General features: G+C 38.5%; 2 protein-coding genes across 6 annotated transcripts in view; one reads left to right on the top strand and one right to left on the bottom strand.

The window, feature by feature from the left end:
- Positions 1-10365, bottom strand: part of mbnl3 (muscleblind-like splicing regulator 3) — a 38317-nt gene extending 27952 nt beyond the window's left edge. For 3 of the 5 annotated variants that reach the window (XM_061686262.1, XM_061686265.1, XM_061686266.1), the window contains exons 1-2: positions 10155-10365; positions 283-1067 (exon numbers count right to left, since the gene is read on the bottom strand). In XM_061686262.1, coding sequence (XP_061542246.1) covers positions 283-657 — 375 coding nt within the window. In that variant the 5' untranslated portion in view covers positions 658-1067; positions 10155-10365. Of the gene's footprint in view, positions 1-282; positions 1412-9535; positions 9647-10154 lie in introns of those variants that run through there. The other 2 variants (XM_061686264.1, XM_061686263.1) reach the window with 2 other exon arrangements.
- A 2374-nt stretch (positions 10366-12739) lies between these two features.
- On the top strand, positions 12740-17103 carry atox1 (antioxidant 1 copper chaperone). The gene is made up of 4 exons (XM_061685993.1): positions 12740-12846; positions 13471-13546; positions 14781-14911; positions 16156-17103. The coding sequence occupies exons 1-3, from the start codon at positions 12841-12843 to the stop codon at positions 14903-14905; spliced, it is 207 nt and encodes a 68-aa protein (XP_061541977.1). The 5' UTR covers positions 12740-12840; the 3' UTR covers positions 14906-14911; positions 16156-17103.
- The last annotated feature ends 4602 nt before the right edge of the window (positions 17104-21705 follow it).

Raw genomic sequence — 21705 nt, 5'->3', positions numbered from 1 at the left:
TCACTTCAACATAGTTCCCTGGCACCAAGATGGTGCCAAAGTAGTACTCAAAGTAGTACTTTTACTGCTTTGGACTTAGCACAAGAACAGCAAAAAAGGGGATTTATTCAATGAATAACAGAGCTTACGTAGCAAAAAAAATGTGACTTGGTGAAGCGCAAATACCGCGGGGGTTAAATGTATTGCAGGCTGCTCAAATATTTTGCTGGCCTGCGGGTCAGTGAACTCGACACGGCGGCGCGACGTGTCCAAATAAACAAGAGCTAGACAGCTACTGGTTACCTTAAGGGAGTCGAAGCAGGCGATGACTCTGCCGTTGTCCACATGGCAGCTGCGCGAGGGGTGCGCAAACTTGCAGTCGGCATCCGAGCGTGAGCAGGTACCTCTTTGGAACTCGCGGCACACTTCCAGGGTCAGCCATTTGGTGTCTCTTCCCATGCTCATGCTGACCGCCATGACTGAGTAGAAGCACTGGAGCAATAACAGCAACGGCTGGAAAACTGTCGTCAGGGTGACTAATGGTGATGCACGTGTGGGATACGTCCAGCGGAAGATTTCCGAGTCGGTCCTTTTCGGTTGCTGTGGTTTATTTGCTCTTCCCAGGAAAAGTAGCAGCTGAAGTTTGACTGGGGTGAGATAGCAGGGTTGAATGTCCATGAAAAAAAAAAAAAAACTACTGTGAGGACATCAGTGGGGCATGGTGGGGAGAGGAGGAGAAGGAGGAGGAGGGGGCTTGGGGGGGGGGGGGTACCAGTGCCAGGCCCACCCTGCGTCGCTGTACCATTCACGTCAACATGCTGGAGGCAGTCACTGCAGCGCACGCTTATCCCAAGAAGTGACTTAGCTGCTCAGCGTCCTTGAAACGTCCAAGACAAAAAGGTGGAGCTTACAAAAATGTAGTCTGCATTCCAGGCCAGCGGGCACCGTGCCGCCCTCATCCAGCAAAAAACAAAACAAAAAAAAAAAAACAGCATCAGATGATGACTCCTCCTCACTTCCGAGTTCCACTCCCTCCTCTTACTTTAGCCTCTTTTCCATCCGTTCCCTCCACATCCTCCTCTGCTTGGCTGGAAAAAAAGATGGAAACACACAATGGTTTGCATAAAAGAAATGTAGCACTACCAGCAAAATTGTGTGGAGCTGAAGGCGTAGGAGGAGGAAGAGGAGGAGGGTGCTGATGAGGACCACGAGGCAGGAAGGGAAGGAAAGAAACAAGCGACGACAAACAAACAGGGGAGGGGAGCGGCCGGAGCATTGGCGAAGGAGGGAGGGAGGCAGCAATGAACAGGAAAGGGCAAGCTACTGTATGCCTTGATTAAATGATACAGCAGAGAGAGAGAGGAGAGAGAGAGAGACGGAGCGAGGGAGGGAGGAAAAGAGAGAGGGAGGATGGACAGAGACGTCATTTCAACTTCCCCACGAAGCGGAAAGTCATTGGCTGTGTTTCGAATCAATCCCTAGCCACTACTGTATATGGTGCTTTGTACAGTATACGCCAGTGCAGTGATTCTCAACCGGAGGATCGGGGAGCCATTTTGGGTGGGTCGTGGACAGGTTGTCAAAAATTACAAGAGGCTTTCGATTTACGACAGCAGTAACATACAAACTTTTGAGGTTACAGAATACGTTTTCCAGCGATACAGGAAGGCAACATGACTTAGTGCAGTTTGTGTTTCTCATACAAATATTTACTGTAATTATGGCTTTCATGTTACATTAGCATTGGTAAGTGATAGACTATGGTGTGTTCTGACTTGCGTACAAATTTGTGTTGCATCGCTGCCACTACATCCCAGGTCAGACTTTGCTGGTTTTTGTTTTTTTTGGAAAATAACCAATTTAACAGGCATGAGTCAGAAATTTAATTGCTTGGGGCATTTAAACATTTTAAGAATGCCATTGGTGTTTTCATAGCATAATTCAGACTGTTAAACTGTTACGGTTTGGTCTGCATCCTTCATTTCCTAAAAAGAGATCAGTGAGAGATATTGATATTAGTACATGCATACTGCAAAAACTCATAATTTTACCAATAATATCTGTCTTATTTGTAGTCAAAACTAACCTGTTTAAATGAAAAAGAAGACTCACCACCTAAAACGTTCTTTTTTTTTTTTTATAGACAATTTTCAATTATTTCAAGCTAATTTATACTTAAAATAAATGGATTTTTTTTCTTTCTACTATGGTATTTTTTCTACTTATTTCAATTACATGCTGTGTATGGATAGTTGGGATAGTATCCAGCACTCCCGCGACCCTTGTGAGGATAAGCGGCTCAGAAAATGGATGGATGGATGTTGGATGGATGTTATGCATGTAAAACAACCACACCACTTTGCCTTCTGCTAGCTTAATGCTAACACATGAAGCAAAGCTCCATAGACAGACTAGCATAAATGTAGCAGCAGTTATAACCCTTTAAAGCAATGGATATTTTAACACAAATGGTGCAGCAACAGATGTAGACAGAGAATATAACAATACTCAGGCATATAGACTTTGTCTTCTGCGAAAAGCGACTAATATTACTGCATCTGAGTCAGTTATATATATATATATATATATATATATATATATATATATATATATATATATATATATATATATATATATAAATATTTTATTATTAATGTCTGTATTTTACTGCCCCCTGGTGAACAAGGTGCAAACACCAGAAGAAGCAGAATGTCAAAGGGTATTATATCATGAACTCATGATGCAAAAACTTCTTAATTCTTTACATTCTATTGAATTATGTTAGGTGCCACGGTGATCGACTGGTTAGCATATCTGCCTCACAGTTCTAAGGACCGGGGTTCAAATCCCGGCCTCGCCTGTGTGGAATTTGCATGTTCTCCCCATGCCTGCGTGGGTCTTCTCCGGGCAATCTGGTTTCACCCCACATCTCAAAAACATGCATGGTAGGTTGATTGAGGGCTCTAAATTGCCCTTAGGTGTGAATATTTGCGCAAATGGTTGTTTGCTTATGTGTGCCCTGCAATTGGCTGGCGACCAGTTCAGGGTCTACCCCGCCTCTCGCCCGAAGTTAGCTGGGATAGGTTCTAGCACGCCCGCGACCCTTGTGAGGATAACGCGGTACAGAAGATGGATGGATGAATTATGTTATTACTGTATGTTTTTAGAAAGTACAATACAATGGATCCCCACTATTCCGCGGTGATAGGGACTGAGCCCGACCACGAACACTGAAAATCCAAGAGTAAGTGACACATCCATTTACAGTAATTGCAGTGAAAAAAGAATTCCCCCAAAAATGCGATTAAGCGGGGAATTCCATGGATGACAGGGGATAGGTTCCCCCCCAAAATATGTGAATAGCTCAATTTGCCAATGCCAAACCGTGAATATGCGGGGGTAAAGTTAACATTTTATTTATTGGTGTTTACTGTGAGGCTGGAATGGATTAATGGAATGTTCATTAATTCCAATGGGGAAAGATGTGAATGTTTTAAGTTACAAGCGTGGTCACAAAACACACACATAACTCATATCTGAAGGCACCACTGTACTCCACTAAAAAGTCCACTAAAATCCTTATATAATGATTAGAGTGTATGGAATTAGTGAATGATTATGAACGCAGCGGGTGCATTGGAAATCATTCATCATTCCCTACTCCCCAATCTCTTCAAAGGGATTGTTTTGTGGACTGTTTAGTCAACTATATAAAAAGCAACATAAAAATGTAAATACAACTGAACAAATCTGAGGTGTTGATTCTTTCATTCGCTGTGTTGGGAATCTTTTCACACAGCCACGGACTAACTGGACATGAATCACACACAGCAAGACAGGCAGCGTCCTTGAAAAGAGGCAGTGCCGATGATTTACACCCAAGAGGCCAGGCAGACACTTACTAGGAGGATGGAAAAAGGGCGGAATGATGGAAGAAGGCAGGAAGACTACTGACCACCTGCCAGTCTGCAGCCAATTGGACGCCTCAACGAGCCGGAAATAGCGATTGAGCGGCCAATGGCACGGAAGCTCATCGCTCCACACTGAAAGCACTTTTTTGCCCCCACTGACACAGCACAGACATGGCCAAGCCACATGCACATGCAAGGAAGTAAATAGCTATAACATGACTAGTGAGAAGATGATACTGGAATTCTTGTGTGAAGTCTTCATTCTGAACTTTATGTACAAATTGATTATGCGTACAGTTAACCCCCGTTTATTGCAGGAGATACGTTCTCTACCTGTTAGGTGAACATTTCCGACACCAATCCTACACACGTATTAAAATACACTTAAACCTATTAAAACACACATTTTTAAGTATGCCTCAGCACCTGTTCTCACTGTCTTAACGTCAAGAAATGCGTTGCTGTTGTATAACATCACGTTGAGGAAATGAAGAGGCCTCTCACTCACACGCTTCTCAAAATAAGAGGTGAAGCATGCTTGCTTCAAGCTGTTTGTCACTCCCAGTTGAAGTTTACTGTAAAACTGACACATAAAATGTATTTATTATTATATATGTTTATTAAAATATAAAAAGATAGATTCATACATCAGGAAGAAGAGTACTTGGGCGAGAATAAAAACTAGAGTGTTAGTCTCGCTCTGACACAATTTGTTTGAATGTGCGCTGGGTACACAAACTTTGCTTTTTCATTCACAGGCACATTATAGATTGTGAGTAGCTAGTTATGAATAGAGTTAAGTATTGATGTGAAACACAATATCTGATGCCTTATATACTACTTATATGGATTGAGTCCATGCGGCAACATAATTAAAACCCGGAAATGTATTTTTAACGTGAGGGAAAGTTTCTGTGCATTTAGCTGTCAGCTGTTGCTAGGTGTGCGGCAGCCTATAACTCGGGGGAGGGCAGCAATATTTGTTTTTCACTTTATTGCAATGATGAAAGTTTACAATACAAGTGTGCAATACAAGTTTAAACATTTAATAAATGTAAGATGAGAGAGGGCAGCAATGTACAGCGGCAAACAGATATCATTAAACGTTATCAATCCCAGAATGCTTTGCACACGCAAAAACGGCAGTAACAAACCAAAAATATTTTCTAATTTAAAAGAATAATTTATAAATACTGTATGTAACATTGTATTTCAAAAGGTCAGTGGTTGTATTTTAAAAAGTATTTGTCATTACAATCAGGGTTCCCTTTAATACTAATATATAATGCAAAATGCCATAGACAGGCTAATGGAAATGATCATCCATCCATCCATTTTCGGAGCCGCTTATCCTCACAAGGGTCGTGGGAGTCCTGGAGCCTATCCCAGCTATCATCGGGCAGGAGGCGGTGTACACCCTGAACTGGTTGCCAGCCAATCGCAGGGTACATATAAACAAACAACCTTTCACATTCACATCTATGGGAAATTTAGATTCTTCAATTAACCTACCATGCATGTTTTTGGGATGTGGGAGGAAACCGGAGTGCCCGGAGAAAACCCACACAGGCACGGGGAGAACATGCAAACTTCACACAGCCGGGGCCTGGGATTGAACCCCAGTCCTCAGAACCGTGAGGCAGACACTCTAACCAGTCGGTCACCGTGCCGTGGGAAATTATCATACATACGGTAATTATAAACAGTCAAACAACTGCTTCTTTAACACACGGAGCAGCAACACGTACAAACACATGCACATACAAATAGAGCATACAACAATATTCACAGGTATATATGCTCTGTGGGAACAACAATTTGTACTGCAGCTTGGTTGGGGACATCTCTGCCTCTTTTTCTTGCTCCTAATTACACCGAAATCTCACCTTGTAGAGCTCAGTGCTGTCCGACATGGTGTGGAACAACGTGGAACTACAGTGAAGTCGCAAAATTCTGAATTTGGACTTGCATGATACTGTAAAAACCCATTAAAAAAAAACTGCGATTATAACGGGCCACGGACGATGACTTATGACTTAGAAGGGGTTCACTGCAATATATTAGAAATTTCTGATGGGGGCGTTTCTCATGATGTACAATGTATACATTCTGTGTGTAAACGAAAGGAGATTGCAGGAGGAGGGCTACAGTGCTTTGGAGGAGATATCGTCATGTCTGTGTGTCTGAGGATGGCAGACACAGACGGAGGAAGCCGCAGGGGGGAATGTTAGGCAACGTGTTCGTGTGTGTGTGTATGTTTGTGTGTGTGTGAAAGCTAGAGAGCATGCAGATAAGACAATATAGAAGGAGAACACTGCAGTGGAGATGGATAAGGGGGCGGAGGAGGAAATTGAATTTGAACATCCACCTCCAGAGGCAAGAACAAAGGCACATTGTCTTAAAAAAAATACAAAAATAACTGAGTATGACCTCCAGTTTTTCTTTCATCTAATCCTCCCTTCGTATCGCTACAAACGTGACTCGGGGGGTGACCACATGCGGGTCCATTTTAGGGTCTACACGTGACATCATGAAAATGCTCCCCAGTTGCTGCCGTCACTCCCTCCACACCAAGTCTGTGTTTCAAATCACTCCGTAGTATCCGCTGATAGTGCAGATACCATATAGTGAGTTGGGCTTTTTATAGTGCTGTTTCAATCTGTAGTGAGCCTAAGTTAATTCATAATTACTTCGTAAATATCTCATGCTATCTTTGTCCTCACTAGTAAGACAATTCAGTACACAGGTAGAATGAATGTGTCGTACAAGTAACGTTTTTCCACTCAAGCACCACATTTGGCCAACTTCTACGCCATTAAACCTTACTAGTAAACTACTTTAGTGAATTTCCCCTGCTAGCTATCTTAGCAAATGTGCTACTATATTGGCTAGCTTTACCCTTGTTTTTTTACTTACTTCTTTCCTAGCTAGCTAACCTTCAACAGTAGTTCCCTACCCATCTTTAAATATACCTTTATTTTTTTATTTGCATTATTGGTCACCTTATAATTTTCTAGTTAGGTGTCTTTCTTTCGAGCAGGCTTGCTACCTTAGCTAACTTGCTCCTACTATATTGGCTGTCTTATCTACCTGTCTGTTTGTCTATCTATCCAGAGATCCATCTATGTATATCTTTTAAAAAGACTTTTCAAAGACATTTTATAAGGCCTCTTTGCTCAAATTCAACAACTCACCTTGGTTTGGGTGACACGAGTCAAAAACAGTAACAACCATATTTGTGATATTAAATACCTCTGTCGGTTGTTGTCGTCCACATTTGTATGTCATAATTGTATTGGTTGTTTATCTTATCTATGTCAGTTGTTGCTTTCAGAGAGAGTCAGAAATCTTAGCTCTCCTCTCACACAACAGGTGACCAATTGTTACAAATGTATAAATCTATCTGGCTATAAAAGGAGTGTGCAATTGTGTATCCTGTAGATGACAAAAGATGACATCTAGTATGTATAAAATCATGAACCCATGTGACATAAACGTCTGTTATCATGTATTCAACACAACCATCTTCACATGAGGCTCATCAACAGTGCTAGCTAGCATACTAGTACAGCTGGGAACTATTGGAATTGAATTTGCCTGATAACACGAATGACAGGTAATTGATTAAAAGGCACATGACGAATGATCCAAGAATCATAAGTGAGATTGAAAGTCAAGCAGGGAGGGAGGGAGGAAAGTAATTAGGTTAAGTATCAGTAATCCTCCATGCTCGTTAAAGCAGCAGGTTTTGTTTTGCTCACCTGACCCGTCGCATTAAACACAGACAACAAAGTATGAAGCTACAATTCAGCTGCACTTGGCGTATCAACAGAGGAGAGACTAATAAATGGCCGCTCGCATTGTTTTCACTGATTACACTTGAAGAGCTTGATTGCAAAAGCAGACCACTACATTTTTGGGGAAGTGGGTACAATTTGTTTTTTTTCCCCCCATTATCCATCCATCCATCAATTTTCTGAGCCGCTTCTCCTCACTCGGGTCACGGGCGTGCTGGTGCCTATCCCAGCTGTCATCGGGCAGGAGGGGGTGGGGGGGGGGGGGTACACCCTGAACTGGTTGCCAGCCAATCGCAGGGCACATACAAACAAACAACCATTCGCACTCACATTCACACCTACGGGCAATTTAGAGTTGTCAATTAACCTACCATGCATGTTTTTGGGAAGTGGGAGGAAACCGGAGTGCCCGGAGAAAACCCACGCAGGCATGGGGAGAACATGCAAACTCCACACAGGCGGGGCCGGGTATTGGACCCCGGTCCTCAGAACTGTGAGGCAGACGCTCTAACCAGTCTTCCACCGTGCCGCCTCCCCCATTATCATTATTAATTATTGTTCCAGGTTAAAGCTAATAATTTTCATTTCAGAAAATGGATGAATTGGTTGTTATTAAACTTTTATTTTGATACAGAATTTTAAATAACCTTTATGTGCTATACATTTTAATTGTATCGCTATTTAAGTACTACTTGTATTCATATTCAAACTGTCCAAAATGTTATCATCGCTTGAAAAGAATATTGAATGCACTTCGTAGGAATAGAGCCTCGTTTTTGAAGAAAAGTCGGGTTTATATGCTACTGTATTTTATTGTTTGCCCATGATTGTAGTACTTGAAGAGCTAAGTATTTTTTAGGTGATACTTGGTGTAAAACAGTTAGAAAAACCACTGTATTAGGTAATTAAAAACATGCTAATTTCTGATAGCCCGTTTATGGTGTTTCTCTTTGTATGTTAGCATTAGGCTATCGGAAGGTGAGCTTTGGTGCTCATCCAAATTGAAATTAATCAAATTATCACTGCCAGTAAATGTTAATGAAAGGCTTTTGTGTGTGTGTGTGCGTGTGTATGTGTGTGTGCTTTCCTGATCATCTGTGTCGATGAAATAAATAAAGACGGACTAGATAGACTGGTGCAAAGTCCACAGCCTTCGGGGGTAAGCATGAACTTGCCGTGACTGGTTTTATTGTTAAGTGAGCCAAGAGCACTGCAATACTGTGCGTCCTTTGGGAATGTGTGCATGTGTATCTGTGTGGAGGCAAGTTGTGGCAACACAGTGTGCAATGGTGGTGGAGTGTGTGACCCTTTGAAACAAGGACAAGAATGAATGAATCAATGCAAATGGAAAACTCCAATAATCTGGAAATTTAGCACAGGGGTTCTCAAACTTTTTGGACGCCCTCATAAGTACCATGATTACCCCGAAATGCCATAGTGCCAAATTAACATCGTGCTTATTGTCCAGAAAACTTGTAAATGTTAGGGTAACAAATTAATATTTTTTTTATAGATCTAAAAAATTTGAATGTTATGATAATAAAGCTGTATTCGAATTTTTTTTTTAAATCCTTACAAGAACAAAAAGATGTATTTTGTTGGTATAAAAAATCTATCTTATGAGAATAAAGTTATAATTTTCCACTATAAAGTTGTAATACAGTGGTGCCTAAGATAGTTTTTCAAGATACGAGCAGTCATTCGGGCGATAGTTGTGGTTTTATAACTCTTTACAATGACTATTCGAACACAAATGGACCAACGACATGTACACAAATAACGTAACAATCCTCACAGGAGCACATTGTTTATCCCCTACGAAAAAAGGCTAATATTACAGCAACTTACTGAGTAGCAGTAGAGGAAGAAGTCTATTCTTCTTTGCTTGTGTCTGCATGACTGTAATATGCAACACTACCTCCTGGTGGCCAACGCAGCTACACCAGAAGGATCAGCACACTGTAATTGGATTGCAGCATTAAATCATCATGTACAATCTGTTTAGTGTTTAATACTTTACATTGTATTTATGTATGTTATCAATATTATGTTTTTTTTAATAAAGTACAATATTAGAGAGTGTCATTTGTTTTCATTATGAACAAACAGATTTTTTTTTGGTGGCGGGCTGGGACGAGATTATGATATTTGCATTGATTTCAATGGGGAAAGATAATTTAAAATATGCCTGGAGTTACGAGCGTGGTCAAGTAACGAATTTAACTCGTATTTCAAGGCACCACTGCATACATAAAAAAACACAGTATACACAAAATTAAACATGAAATAACATGATACAATTACAAACAGAAAACTACACAACACAAAACCGGAAGAGCAACAAAGTTATTGTGCAAACCAAAGTGCAACACGGCAGAGCTGCTATCAAGAAAATCTGCAACTTTTCACTTAAAACTATGCAAACAGACCAATGACACTCTTTAATGTGCTCTCTTCTGGCTCATACCTGTTTGTATTGCAGTCAAGTCCACAAATTAACGTTACTGAAGAATTAGTCAGCAGTATTCCATCCAGATTAAATCTCCTCAACAGCAGTGAGTGGTCACGAACGTGCAGAAACAAACATAAAAAAGACGAGAAAAAAAACGGCTTGGAAGCCGCAATTTTACAATCTGTATGACGACGGCATTTCCCCCCCCCCCCTGTGCGCAGCAATGAATGATAGCCAGGCAAGCGAACAGATCTGGAAAATAATACGTGGGAGGGGATAGTGCTGAGGGAGGAGCTGGAAGAGAGAGAGAGTAAACGTCAATTACAGAAAGTCACGACTGCCCCTGAACGCCTCACAGGTGGGACGTAGTAAAAAGTAAAATAATAATAATAATAATTAAAATACATTTTTTTAAAATTGAAAAAAAATCTAATAAAAAGGAGGAGCTGGAATATTCCACTTTGCTGTATTAACATGGAAAAACATACTTCGAGCAGTAATTCTCAAAGTGTGCTACGCGGGCACCCTCTAGTGGTTGGCATAAGAATCACAACATTTATTTATTTTTTTCACGACAGTTTGTACATAGAAATAAAACACGTCTTTAAAAAAACACGAAACACATTCAAACTTATCAGAATGAATGAAAATATATTATCAACCGATGACAGGAAAATGAAGGGACATACAAAGTAAAGACGTTTAGTTAAATGTTCGTAGCATTTAACACTTACATATAGTGGGGGTCAAATTTGACCCATCTTGACATCTGACACCAATACAAACTGCTTTAATATCATTCGTTCACCATGAATTTGGCTAATTTTTCCAAAATTGACGTAAAATGCAGAAAAATGAAATACTTCAAAAATGTCATTCTTTTCATTCATATATATTTTATTTCAATGAACAAAACAAAAAATGGCACAATTAAAAAATATGTACAAGTTAATAATGAAAGGGCAGATGCAAATTAATTAAATTAAGCTTTTCCACGATGCATAATAAAACAAACACAGTTTTATTTGATGAAGGACTGAATAAACAACTGAATATTTGATAAGTTCTGGTAAGGATCATGCAAATTTTGATCATTCACTTACATGTATAGCCCTTTAACTTTCACACCAAGAAAAAAGGCAATTGAAAAAATATTTCTTTGCATTTCTTTCACCCTTGGGTGAGTCATAAGCTTATTCAATTTATTTATTTTATTTTTTTGCAACAGACCCCATTATTTTAAAAATGTTAATCTCAACCGAATAGTTGAGATGTAAGTTAATGGTTAATGTACAGAACTGCATTTGAATACAAGAAACAGTGAATAACTTCAAATAAAACACCAATTTACATGTTTCAGGCTCCATGCAATTGTTGGAAAAGAAGTTTAAATTCAATCTTTATTAAAGACCTCAAACAACAGTTGTAACATTAATATACTCTTTCATTTATATAAGAGGCAATTATTCGTGAAAATTACAATTTCCTGACATTGCTTTTAGATTTTTAGCTTATTGAATAATCAACTCACAAAATGAAATAAATTAAATAGTCAAATTAATTCAGCATAGTCATGATGTAATAAAATTGTATGTTTTATATTAACAGCAGGGGATGAAAAGAAATAAAGATTTTACAGCAGACAGTACATTTGAATTTCCTTAGCTTAATTTAGGACTCTTACCATAAAGCAATTGGTTGAGCACATTTTCACAAACTTATTAGAAATGGATTGTGTGTGTGTGTGTGTGTGTGTGGTATCAAGTTAATAAATTCAGTTTGGTAAGCTCTAACACTTGCATGGATCAAAGATCTGTTCCTAACCTTCAAAGTTTCACCATAAACAGTCCAAATGTCAGGCAATATGATTGGTGGTAGCACACGCCTACTGTTTCCAGACTGGAAAAAGAAGTATGTTACTTCACTGTGGCGGTTTTAATTTTGTATAAATGAGATTTATATTTGGAACGGTTATCTCGTTACATCTGGTAGCCTGCATTTCCCGCGGAGAAGGACGAAGGAGCCAATCACGTTGCAGGGGTGAGTTTCCTGCCTCGAACATTAGTGGTAAATATAAAAAGGCAGCAACATGCCTACGTGGTGGGTGCAACGTTCTCATTAAAACAATATTTTTACAAATGAAAAGTAATTTAAACGTAATTCCAGGTGTTCCCTTATTGTGATTGTATGGTGTGCAGGTAAACTTGTTATTTTGGTTATGCGACTAATGTGAGGCCTAGTTACTGTCCCCCACTAGTTTAGCACGTAGCCCAAAGGAGCGTGTTGTATTTACTAACTATTTTTCATTTCAATGAGTACCCCTGCTGGACGGTATTGTCTGACGATGGATAACATCAAGTTAGCTTCAATACCATCTTGCAACAACAGGAAGTGGAAAAGCCAATAAAAGAAAAAAGAAAACATTACATTGATATACAGTATGATTGTTTTAACAGTGAAATATATGTTTTTACATAGACACATGTGCACACCTACCTGTTTTAGTTCGCGTTTTGTGTTTAATTGGATCAGGCATTCAAATACACAACACTTAAAACCGGAACTGCTTCTCCCATACCAATCGAATGTTAGCTTGACCGTAAAACCCGAGTTAGGGGGTGGATACAGTTTTTTTTTCTTTTCCTCCCCGTAATTCCGTGGTAAAAAATCATCTTTGGAGAGAAACCACATCATCATAAACATGCCCGTGAGTTCTCTTTATATGTGCAAACCGTAATAGCATCTTAATGATTTTTTTTCATTAGAACGTCACTGGGTTTAGTCCTCCGGTGGCGTCGCTGCTAAGCTAGCTATCTAACCAGCTCATTATTGTTTTCACGAGTAACACTTGCTAAATTTTCTCTTCAAGAAGGTAAATGTCACGTGTCAGTTGTATGCATTAGGTTAGCCACAAGTGGGGTGGTTCAGCTAAAAAAAACAACAACAAAAAAAAGTGCTGGTCAAGTTGTTTGTTTTCGACACGCAAAATAGCCAAGTCACCACAAGTCAGCTGTATTGTGTCTGGGTTAGGCACCAACATAAAAAAATAAAACAAAACAAAAAAACCCTCAACAACATCAACACTACAGTACACGTTTGAGCTGTTTTATTTGTCATATCTTATATTTTGCGATATTTGCAAGTTCGTGTTTTTTTGTGCATGGATTATTTGAAATTTCATTTCCTCTCATTCTGAAATGACGTATTTATTAAATGTGCCAGGGCAAGAAGTCGAAAGTCGATAATTGTCACCGATCAGAGCAAAAAAATCCAATTAAACGAACAGTGTGTGTGTTGTTTAATGAACCGGAGTTCTTGTATGACTTGACAGAAACACGAGTTTGCGGTGGTCATGACGTGTGAAGGATGTTCAGGTGCTGTTAGCCGGATCCTCAGCAGGTTGGAAGGTGAGACTAAAGCCCGGTACACACAGGGCGATATTTAACATCTTAACTGATTTGTTTTAAATGTGAGTGAGCCCACACGTACGAAGAAAGAAATTAATATGTGTGTGCTAAAGTGGAGTTAGTAATATGTCTCGAGGCTTCCTCTCTAATCTGCTTGGGAAAAATGGTTGGGCTGACATTCGTAAATGTTAAACCTGTTCAATAATTACGATGGTGAATTTGATTCGCATTACATTGTTACATTATTATTACATTGCCGATACAAAGTCTGCAATACTCCTGTTCGAATGAAAGTTTTTTTTAATGTGAAAATTAAGTACATCGTTTCCAAACTTTTCACAGCAGTAATGTGCCCAACAACCTGCACAATTTAATTGAGGAAAAAAATCGACAGGGGAAGTAAAAAAAAAAAAACTGAAATAATGTGGTTGCAAAAGTGCACACACACCCGTCTCCATTTTAAGTACCTCCGATTAACCCCCCAAAAACTTCAGTTGTTTTAGTATTTGGTCAACACTGAGTGTGGCTGAGCCACGTACTCTGTGATTGTCGGCCGATTTCCGATCAGATCGCTGAGGAAAAATCCCTCTTAACTTACTCCACAATCACTGATCATCATCTTTTTGAGCAGTTATTCTCAAAGTCCTGTACCGATTTCAGTTGTATTTAACCTTTACGTAAAATACATTTGCATTTCATATTTAAGAACTGTGTTTATTGTATTTAAGTGTAAGTTGTTTTTTTAACCTTCATGTGCAATACACTAATGAAATTATAAAGTACAGTCCTTTTTTTTAAGCGCAGTAACAATGTTCCAACTGTGCAAAATATTACAGTGGCTTACAACAGTATTAAATATACTTTTTAGAAAAAAATAATCATATTTTTGATGAAAACTTGGCCACATTACACTACTATATTTTAATGGAGGTCATTGTGGTGGTACATGGAGAGACAAGTATTTTTTAAAGTGGTACTTGGTGTAAAAATGAGAACGACTGTTCTAGAAACATCCAAGAATTAGGCGTTCGCTGACTTTAATCAGAAAATAGGGAAAAAAATAATGAAATACGCCCCGATTGCCAATACGTGTGTACCTCACTTACTTACTTCACTGTTCCCAATATAATTATCCACGGTACACAGACACACAATCGAGCGTTGTCAGAATGAAAAATGAGCTCCAGTGTCGTTTGTGCTTCACAAATTGTTCAACGGTTGTTGTTTTTTTTAGACATCAAATTTGAAATCGACCTTCCGAATCAACTGGTCTGGATCGAGTCGGACAAGGACGCGGACGTTCTACTGGAGACGCTAAAGAAGTGCGGCAAACAGGTCACGTACAAGGGCACCAAATAAACACAGGTAACGTGGCTATCATTTGATTACAGAAAGAATTTCAAGAACTTCAACTTCTGTTATACTGTAGAGTGAACTCCCATTTATTGCATTCCAAACTCACCAGTGATAGGTGAAAATATGAACTATCGAGACGATATGATAAAAAAAAAAAGTTTTGCCCCTCCCACACAGTTTAATCACCGATTTGAAGCAAAATTAAACTTTTTAAAACACTTTTAAAAGTATAGCTTAGTGCCCGTTCTCACGCTGTCGTTGTCAAGTAATGGATGACATCACTTGGAAGAAAGGAAAGGAAGACTGGCTCACATAAATAAGAGGCGACGGGTGCTAGCTTCAAGCTGTTTATTTGTCACTCCCAGTTGAAGTAAACTGTAAAACTGACACATAAAACAAAAGAGAATCAAATGCTATTTTTTAAAAAACTTGGCAACACTTGTTTCATGCTCACATACAATAGACGTGCTAATGGCAATAAGCGTAGATATGGTAATCATAAACCTTTCAACAACTGCTACTATAACACATGGAGCAGCAACACAAAGATATCTATGCTTTGTATATATTTAAATTAAACACCAAAATGTTCATCCCAACCATATAATTTTGTGTAACAAAAGTATGCTTGCTTAATGCTAACATATTACGAGATGCCATAGAAGGGCTAATGGTAATTGACATCGAAGTTACAGTCATTATAAACCTTCAAACAACTGCTACTTTAACACACATGGAACTGCAGCACATACAAACAGCACACATCAATACCCACAGACTTAGACTGTAGTCTCTCTGCTCTCTGGGAACGACGACTCTTACTGGAGTTCAGTTGGGGACCTTCTCTGCCTCTCGTTGCTCTCAATTGCGCTGCATGTCTTCCAGTAGCGCTTAGTGCTGCCTGGCAAGTTGTGGCACAACGTGGTACAAAGACGGACGATGTGCAACTCTAAATTCGGACTGGCCTGTGGAACTGAAAAAAAAAGGTCGCTTAAAAATCTGTGAAATTGCTAAACATTTTTTGCATGAAGTCACACAAAAAACTATTACAAAAATAACAAAATCTATAATAAACCACACAAACTACTGTTAACACAAAATTTCACGCGACCTCACACCAATTTACACAACCAATTAAACCTTATCTCTGGACAAGCTCCCAAAAACTCCACACAAACTTACGCCTAAACTATGCATACAGTACATGTCACTAACTGTTTGCTCTTTCTTTTGTGTGTTATTTCTTTCTCAAGGATGAGGAGTTTTTATGGTGCCAAATGAAGTAATGAGCTTCAATCGTGGATGTCAGTGGAATGACTCTGAAGTTTCTTTGACGACGTTCTTTAATTTGAATATCACGTACAATCATTACTTCCTGCACACCGTCATGCATTCCGCGCTTAAGCCGTCAAACGAAGAGCTATGAAGATGTAACACTGAAAAATAAAATCCACATTTATTCATTTTTGTAGCAAGAAAAAAACATGAATTCTGCGTCTTGTGTATTGTAGGTTATCAATGCAATAAAGTTACAAACATCTGTTTTATGTTTTCAGCCGCCCTTAGCATGGAGGTGCTCGTCTGTTACCCATCTTTCAGTCAGCAAGGCCGCGACTCGCGTCTGTTTGTACATGTTTGTGTGCGCGGTAGCACAAATTAGCTGCACTCTGTTTTTAGGAGGGATGGGCAAGTACCAATAGCAGGAATTGGTATCAGGCTGATATCGGCCTTATTTCAAGGTATCAGGTTCTCACGAAGGCTGCAGATACCAGCCACGACAAGACAAATTTGGTCTTTCCCGATTGCACTGCCAGACAAGTGGTGTAAAGTCTTGCCGTATCTCGGTCAGGCAGTGGCAACACTACACGACATGTATTCCGACACCACCGCATCCTGTCTTTTATGATCACTGGGCTTTGTCTTGTCAAATCAAATACTGTCGGAGAGGCAGAACCAGAAAACTTGATGCCGATCAACGTGACCGGATACACTCGTTACCATGGCGACTTCAACAAAGCGGCGCGCCAATGTATTGTGTGGGTGGAAAAAAAAGCACAAATGAGGAAAAACTAAATCTAGGCATAAAGCAAACAAATCTAACATGCAGTAAGTACTCCTTGTCTGTAGTTGGCGCTGGACTGTGGCAGTTTGAGACATCAGCGAACCATCATGTACGTCAGAAAAAATGAAAGCTCTTTGTTCACAATTATCTTGTCATCGTCTTAATTGAAAATTGATCTTGCAAAGGTAGTAGTTGTATCGGTACTCTATCGGTGAGTACTCAAGAATGACTACTTGTTCGGGTGTTGGTCTGAAAAAAGTATCAAACATCCCTTGTTTTTAGGGACGCTGCAATTTGAAACAAATATACTTTTATTTGTAATTGTAATTTTTTTAAAGTTAATATTTAATTTAAATTATAACTTGAAATGTAATTTTGAACAATTTCACATAAAATTTCTGATGTCATTTTTGGTCAATTTTACTTTCAAATTGATTTTATTTTTAGATTATTTTATTTTTATTTTTATTTTTTTAAACTAACTTAATTTAGATTCTAATTAAACATTTCGGGGGTGTGAAAATTTCTGAAAACAAACATCGAAAAAAACTTTGAAATTGAAAGTTTATATTTTACAGCATTAACTTGCATCAACCTCCACAGAAATAAGAGAAACAAAATTTGTTCTCACGGATATTGCAAAAATAAGTAAATTCTCTTGGGGAGGGGCGATCTCTTATCAAAAAACGATCCTTAATAAATGTATTACTAGTTTTGTAAGGATTGTGACATCAAACAACAACAACAAAAATCGATTTTGCCCCACCCAAAAATAGTCCTCCGCATTAATCACGTTTTAATAATAAAAAAAATGTGTTCGTACTCCAAGGTAAATATTACACGTCATTTGTAAATTAAGTGATTCTCAACTCAACTTTATTTACTAATAAAACACTTTACACAAAACATAAAATTATAATAATGCAACCATCAATCAGCAAACAAAACATCGCACATACGAGCTATGCAGGCTCTGGATAATGCTATGCGGTTCGCACTTCACATAGCCAGTTGAAAATAAACCTTTTGTCTCTTCCAAGGTACAATACCGAATAATTCTATCCTGTTTTTGGCTGAAAAATGCTGAAATAATGTTATGCGACTAATGTGAGGCCTAGTTACTGTCCGAAATATCCAAGGACACAGTATTAAAATACCACCATACCAAATTATGAATAAGAAATATTTTACGAGCAATATTTGGGCTCCAGTTGCAGTTGCATTCATACGCCGGGAGATGGCAGCAAAGCTCTATCAAGGATTTGCGTGAAAGAATCTAAAGTTAGTTTTGAAAATTACAGTATAGTGCTGCGAAATTTTTATTTAAAAAAAAATATTTTAAACAAAAAAAACAGCTTGAAAATATTCATATTTTAATATAGATTTAATCATTTCTGACCATATTAAAAGTATTGTTATTAACATGAATAATACTCATTATTATGCTTGAATGATAATGATGATTTTTACTTTTCCTAAACTCGCTCTTGACTTATTTTTTGAATCACGTCAGGGATCATAATGAATAATATTATATTTCACTTTCCAAAACTAAAACTTATATTTTAACATTTCTTCCCAATTTATTATTATTATTATTATTTTTTTAAATTTCCTTTCAGTAATCATAATGAATCAGTTTGAGTTTCCAAAACTGAAATGGATTTTATTATTCTTTAAACTCATAGTGTATCCTTGTTAGTGTCCAAATTTGATATGTAAAGTTTAACCGTATTTTTAAAATTTTTTTATTAGTCTTTTAAGGGATCAAAATTTATATTTTCTATTTTCCCAAAACAGAAATATGGATTTTAATCAATTATTACCACCACTACTACTAATAAATCCTTTAAAATTTAATTCCCTTGAGGGATCAAAATAAAAACCGAGATTGTATCGATTAAAAACATTTAAAATCATAATAAATAATTAGATCTGACCAAAACTGATTTAAAAATAATTTAATTAATTCTTTGTCTTTAATTATTTAATTAATGTCTTTAATTTTGATAATTAATGTTTTTAATTTTGATTTTTTTTCAGAATTTATGACTTTTGAAAATTCCCAATGAATATCTATTAATCTCCAAAAGTTAAGTTTTTATTCAGTGTTATTTTAAAATTAGGTCATTTTATTATTTCCCGTCAGGGATCATAAATAATACAACAGATAAAATGTAATTCTCCTTTTTTTTAAAGCAGTAAAAGTAAGGACTTAAATTATTTAGCACAATTTCAAGGTGAAAAACATTTGGTGCTGCGATACATTTGCATTAATTACTCATAATCTAAATTGCTTTTGTGAGAAACAAATCAAATGGAGGGCACGGAGGAGGTGACCAATCAGGAGCCTGAGGTGCATTTGGCGAGCACCTTGTGGGCGGGTCTTATCAGGGGCCTGATGGATGTCTGTCTAGGACGTCCTCTGACAGAATGCGGAAAATTATGATTTAAGAGGCCCTGCGTTTATTCACACCGCGTCCCCAGATGAACGAGGATCAAATTAGAGCTTTATGAGCTTGCCCGTCCACGCTGACATTTATATGAGCACTGTGATTTATGTTTACAGCCCCGGCGCTGCAATACATAACAAATAACAATAAACAAAGTAGCCTGGAATCCGATTTGAAGGAAGAGCCACGGTGGCCGTTGAGGTTCGGAGGTGAAAAGTGTGTGGAACATTCTGGGCACAAGCCGATATAACAATGATACATGGAGGAATAAATCATTAATTAATTCCTGCTAGCAGGAGACAGCTGTTCATTTCCTGTTTGCAGCTGTTGTCATTTGCAGAAAAAAAAATATTTTGTGTCTTTTTCCCCCTCGCTCCAGTTTGAAAGTTTTGTCCAACGTGAAAAACTTTTTCGGTATTTTGAGCTAAGATTGCTTGTAAGGTTGTGTGCATATCTTTGGCATTTGGCTAAATTTGCCTTAGTTAGCCTCCTTCAGTTAGCCTGTGTCAGCCATCTTTCAGTAGCTGAGACCGACAGTTTTTTTTTTTTTTTGCTACTTCTGCGTGTTTGTTAGCCTTTTTGAGCCTCTGTTAGCTTTTTGAGTGGGCTTTTATTCGTAAAAGATTAGCTTCCACTCTCCTCACTTAACCTTGCGAGGCTCCTCTTTCAGACACTGTGACCTCTTCTCGCGTCTGTTAGCTGTTTGTGTGCTTTTGTTAGCATAAATTAGCCTCTATTAGCGCCACTCAGCCTAGCGATAGACTTCTTTATGCCTTTTTTTGCAGGTATGGGTGTATCTGCCGCTGACTAGCTGTCGGAGGTGGTCACTCAACGAGCACCACTCTTGATAGCGCAATTGGAGTAACAATGTTTTTCTGTGTTTGACTGCATTCATTCTTCTTCATCGCCACCTCGCTTGCTACTTCCCATCATTCCTTCCATTCATCCATCCTCTCACTCCCTTCCATCCTTTCATCCTTCCTTGCTCCCTCCCATCCTTCTTTTCATCTGTCAGTTTCCTTCCATCCTCACTCCCTTCTTTAAATCCTTGTTTCCTTCCTTGCTTCCTCCATTCTTTCATCCATCTTTCTTTCCTTGCTGACTTCCCTCCCTTCCTTCTATCTATCTTTCCTATCATACAATCCTTGCTTGCTTTTTTTCCTTTTCTATCATAAAAACCTTGTTTCCTACCTTCCATCCTTCTTTCCTTTCATACATCCTTATTTGCGTCATTTTTTTCATATCACCCTTGATTCCGCCTTCACTTCCTTCCCTCCTTCCAGCTTTCCTTCCCTTCTCCCATCTTGTCTTCCATACATTCTCCCTTCCATCCTTCTCTCCTTCCTACCGTCCATCCTCTTCTACTTTACTTACGAACTGTTCCCTTTAATAATGCCACACGGATATAGACCAGCCACTTGATGGTAGCAAAGTATCACATTTTAAGCCGAGAGAGGGAGATCACGCTGAGGAAAAGCGAGGACATTTGTCATAAGACGCTGGAGGAGGGGGAAGAATGAGGATGAGGAGCATCCATAATGCATGCAGGAAGATGCATACTCAGGCTAATGGTGACACGGATGCTGGGAAAAAAAACTAAAAAAAAAAACACTCACAAAACTTACTGTCCATCATGACCACTCCTAAAGATGTCACAATAAATCAAAATGGCCATTGAGTTAAAACAAAAAAAAATGTTGATTAATCAAAAGCTGATGGCTAGGAATTCACTAGTCACAACATTAGGTACACCCGCACAAATGAGGGCATGTCTATTATGAGGCGACTCACAAAAAAGTCTCAAGAAGCCATACCCAAAAGACAGAAAGTCTGCCATTCTGATCTAAATAGGCTGTTTTAGAACTCACTGGCCATTTCTAGGGGTCCTTCAAAGACAAACTCCGAATGATTTTGTCCGATTTCTATCAAATTGAGCCTCGTATACAAGACATAGTGCCGTGAAATAGTATTGGCGCCCCTTCTCAAATTCCTTGTTTTATTATTAATTTTCTTTGCATAGTTTTCCCACTTTAATGCTTAAGATGATAATTTTTTTTAAATACCAGATGAAGATAATCCAACTAAACATAAAATGCAGTTTTTAAATGGTGATTTTATTGATTAAGGAAAAACAAACAAACAATTCAATGCTACTTGGCCAGTGTGGAAAAAGTTATGGCACCCTCTCAGCAGCAACAACTGAAATTTTAAGCATTTTCTGTAACTTTTACATCTATGTTGCAATATTTTGGCCCATGCTTCCCTGCAGAATTGTTTTCATTCAGCAA

The sequence above is a fragment of the Phycodurus eques genome, chromosome 9 (assembly GCF_024500275.1).
Source record: "Phycodurus eques isolate BA_2022a chromosome 9, UOR_Pequ_1.1, whole genome shotgun sequence".
Lineage (NCBI taxonomy): Eukaryota > Metazoa > Chordata > Actinopteri > Syngnathiformes > Syngnathidae > Phycodurus > Phycodurus eques.
This window is presented reverse-complemented; position numbering and strand designations above follow the sequence as displayed.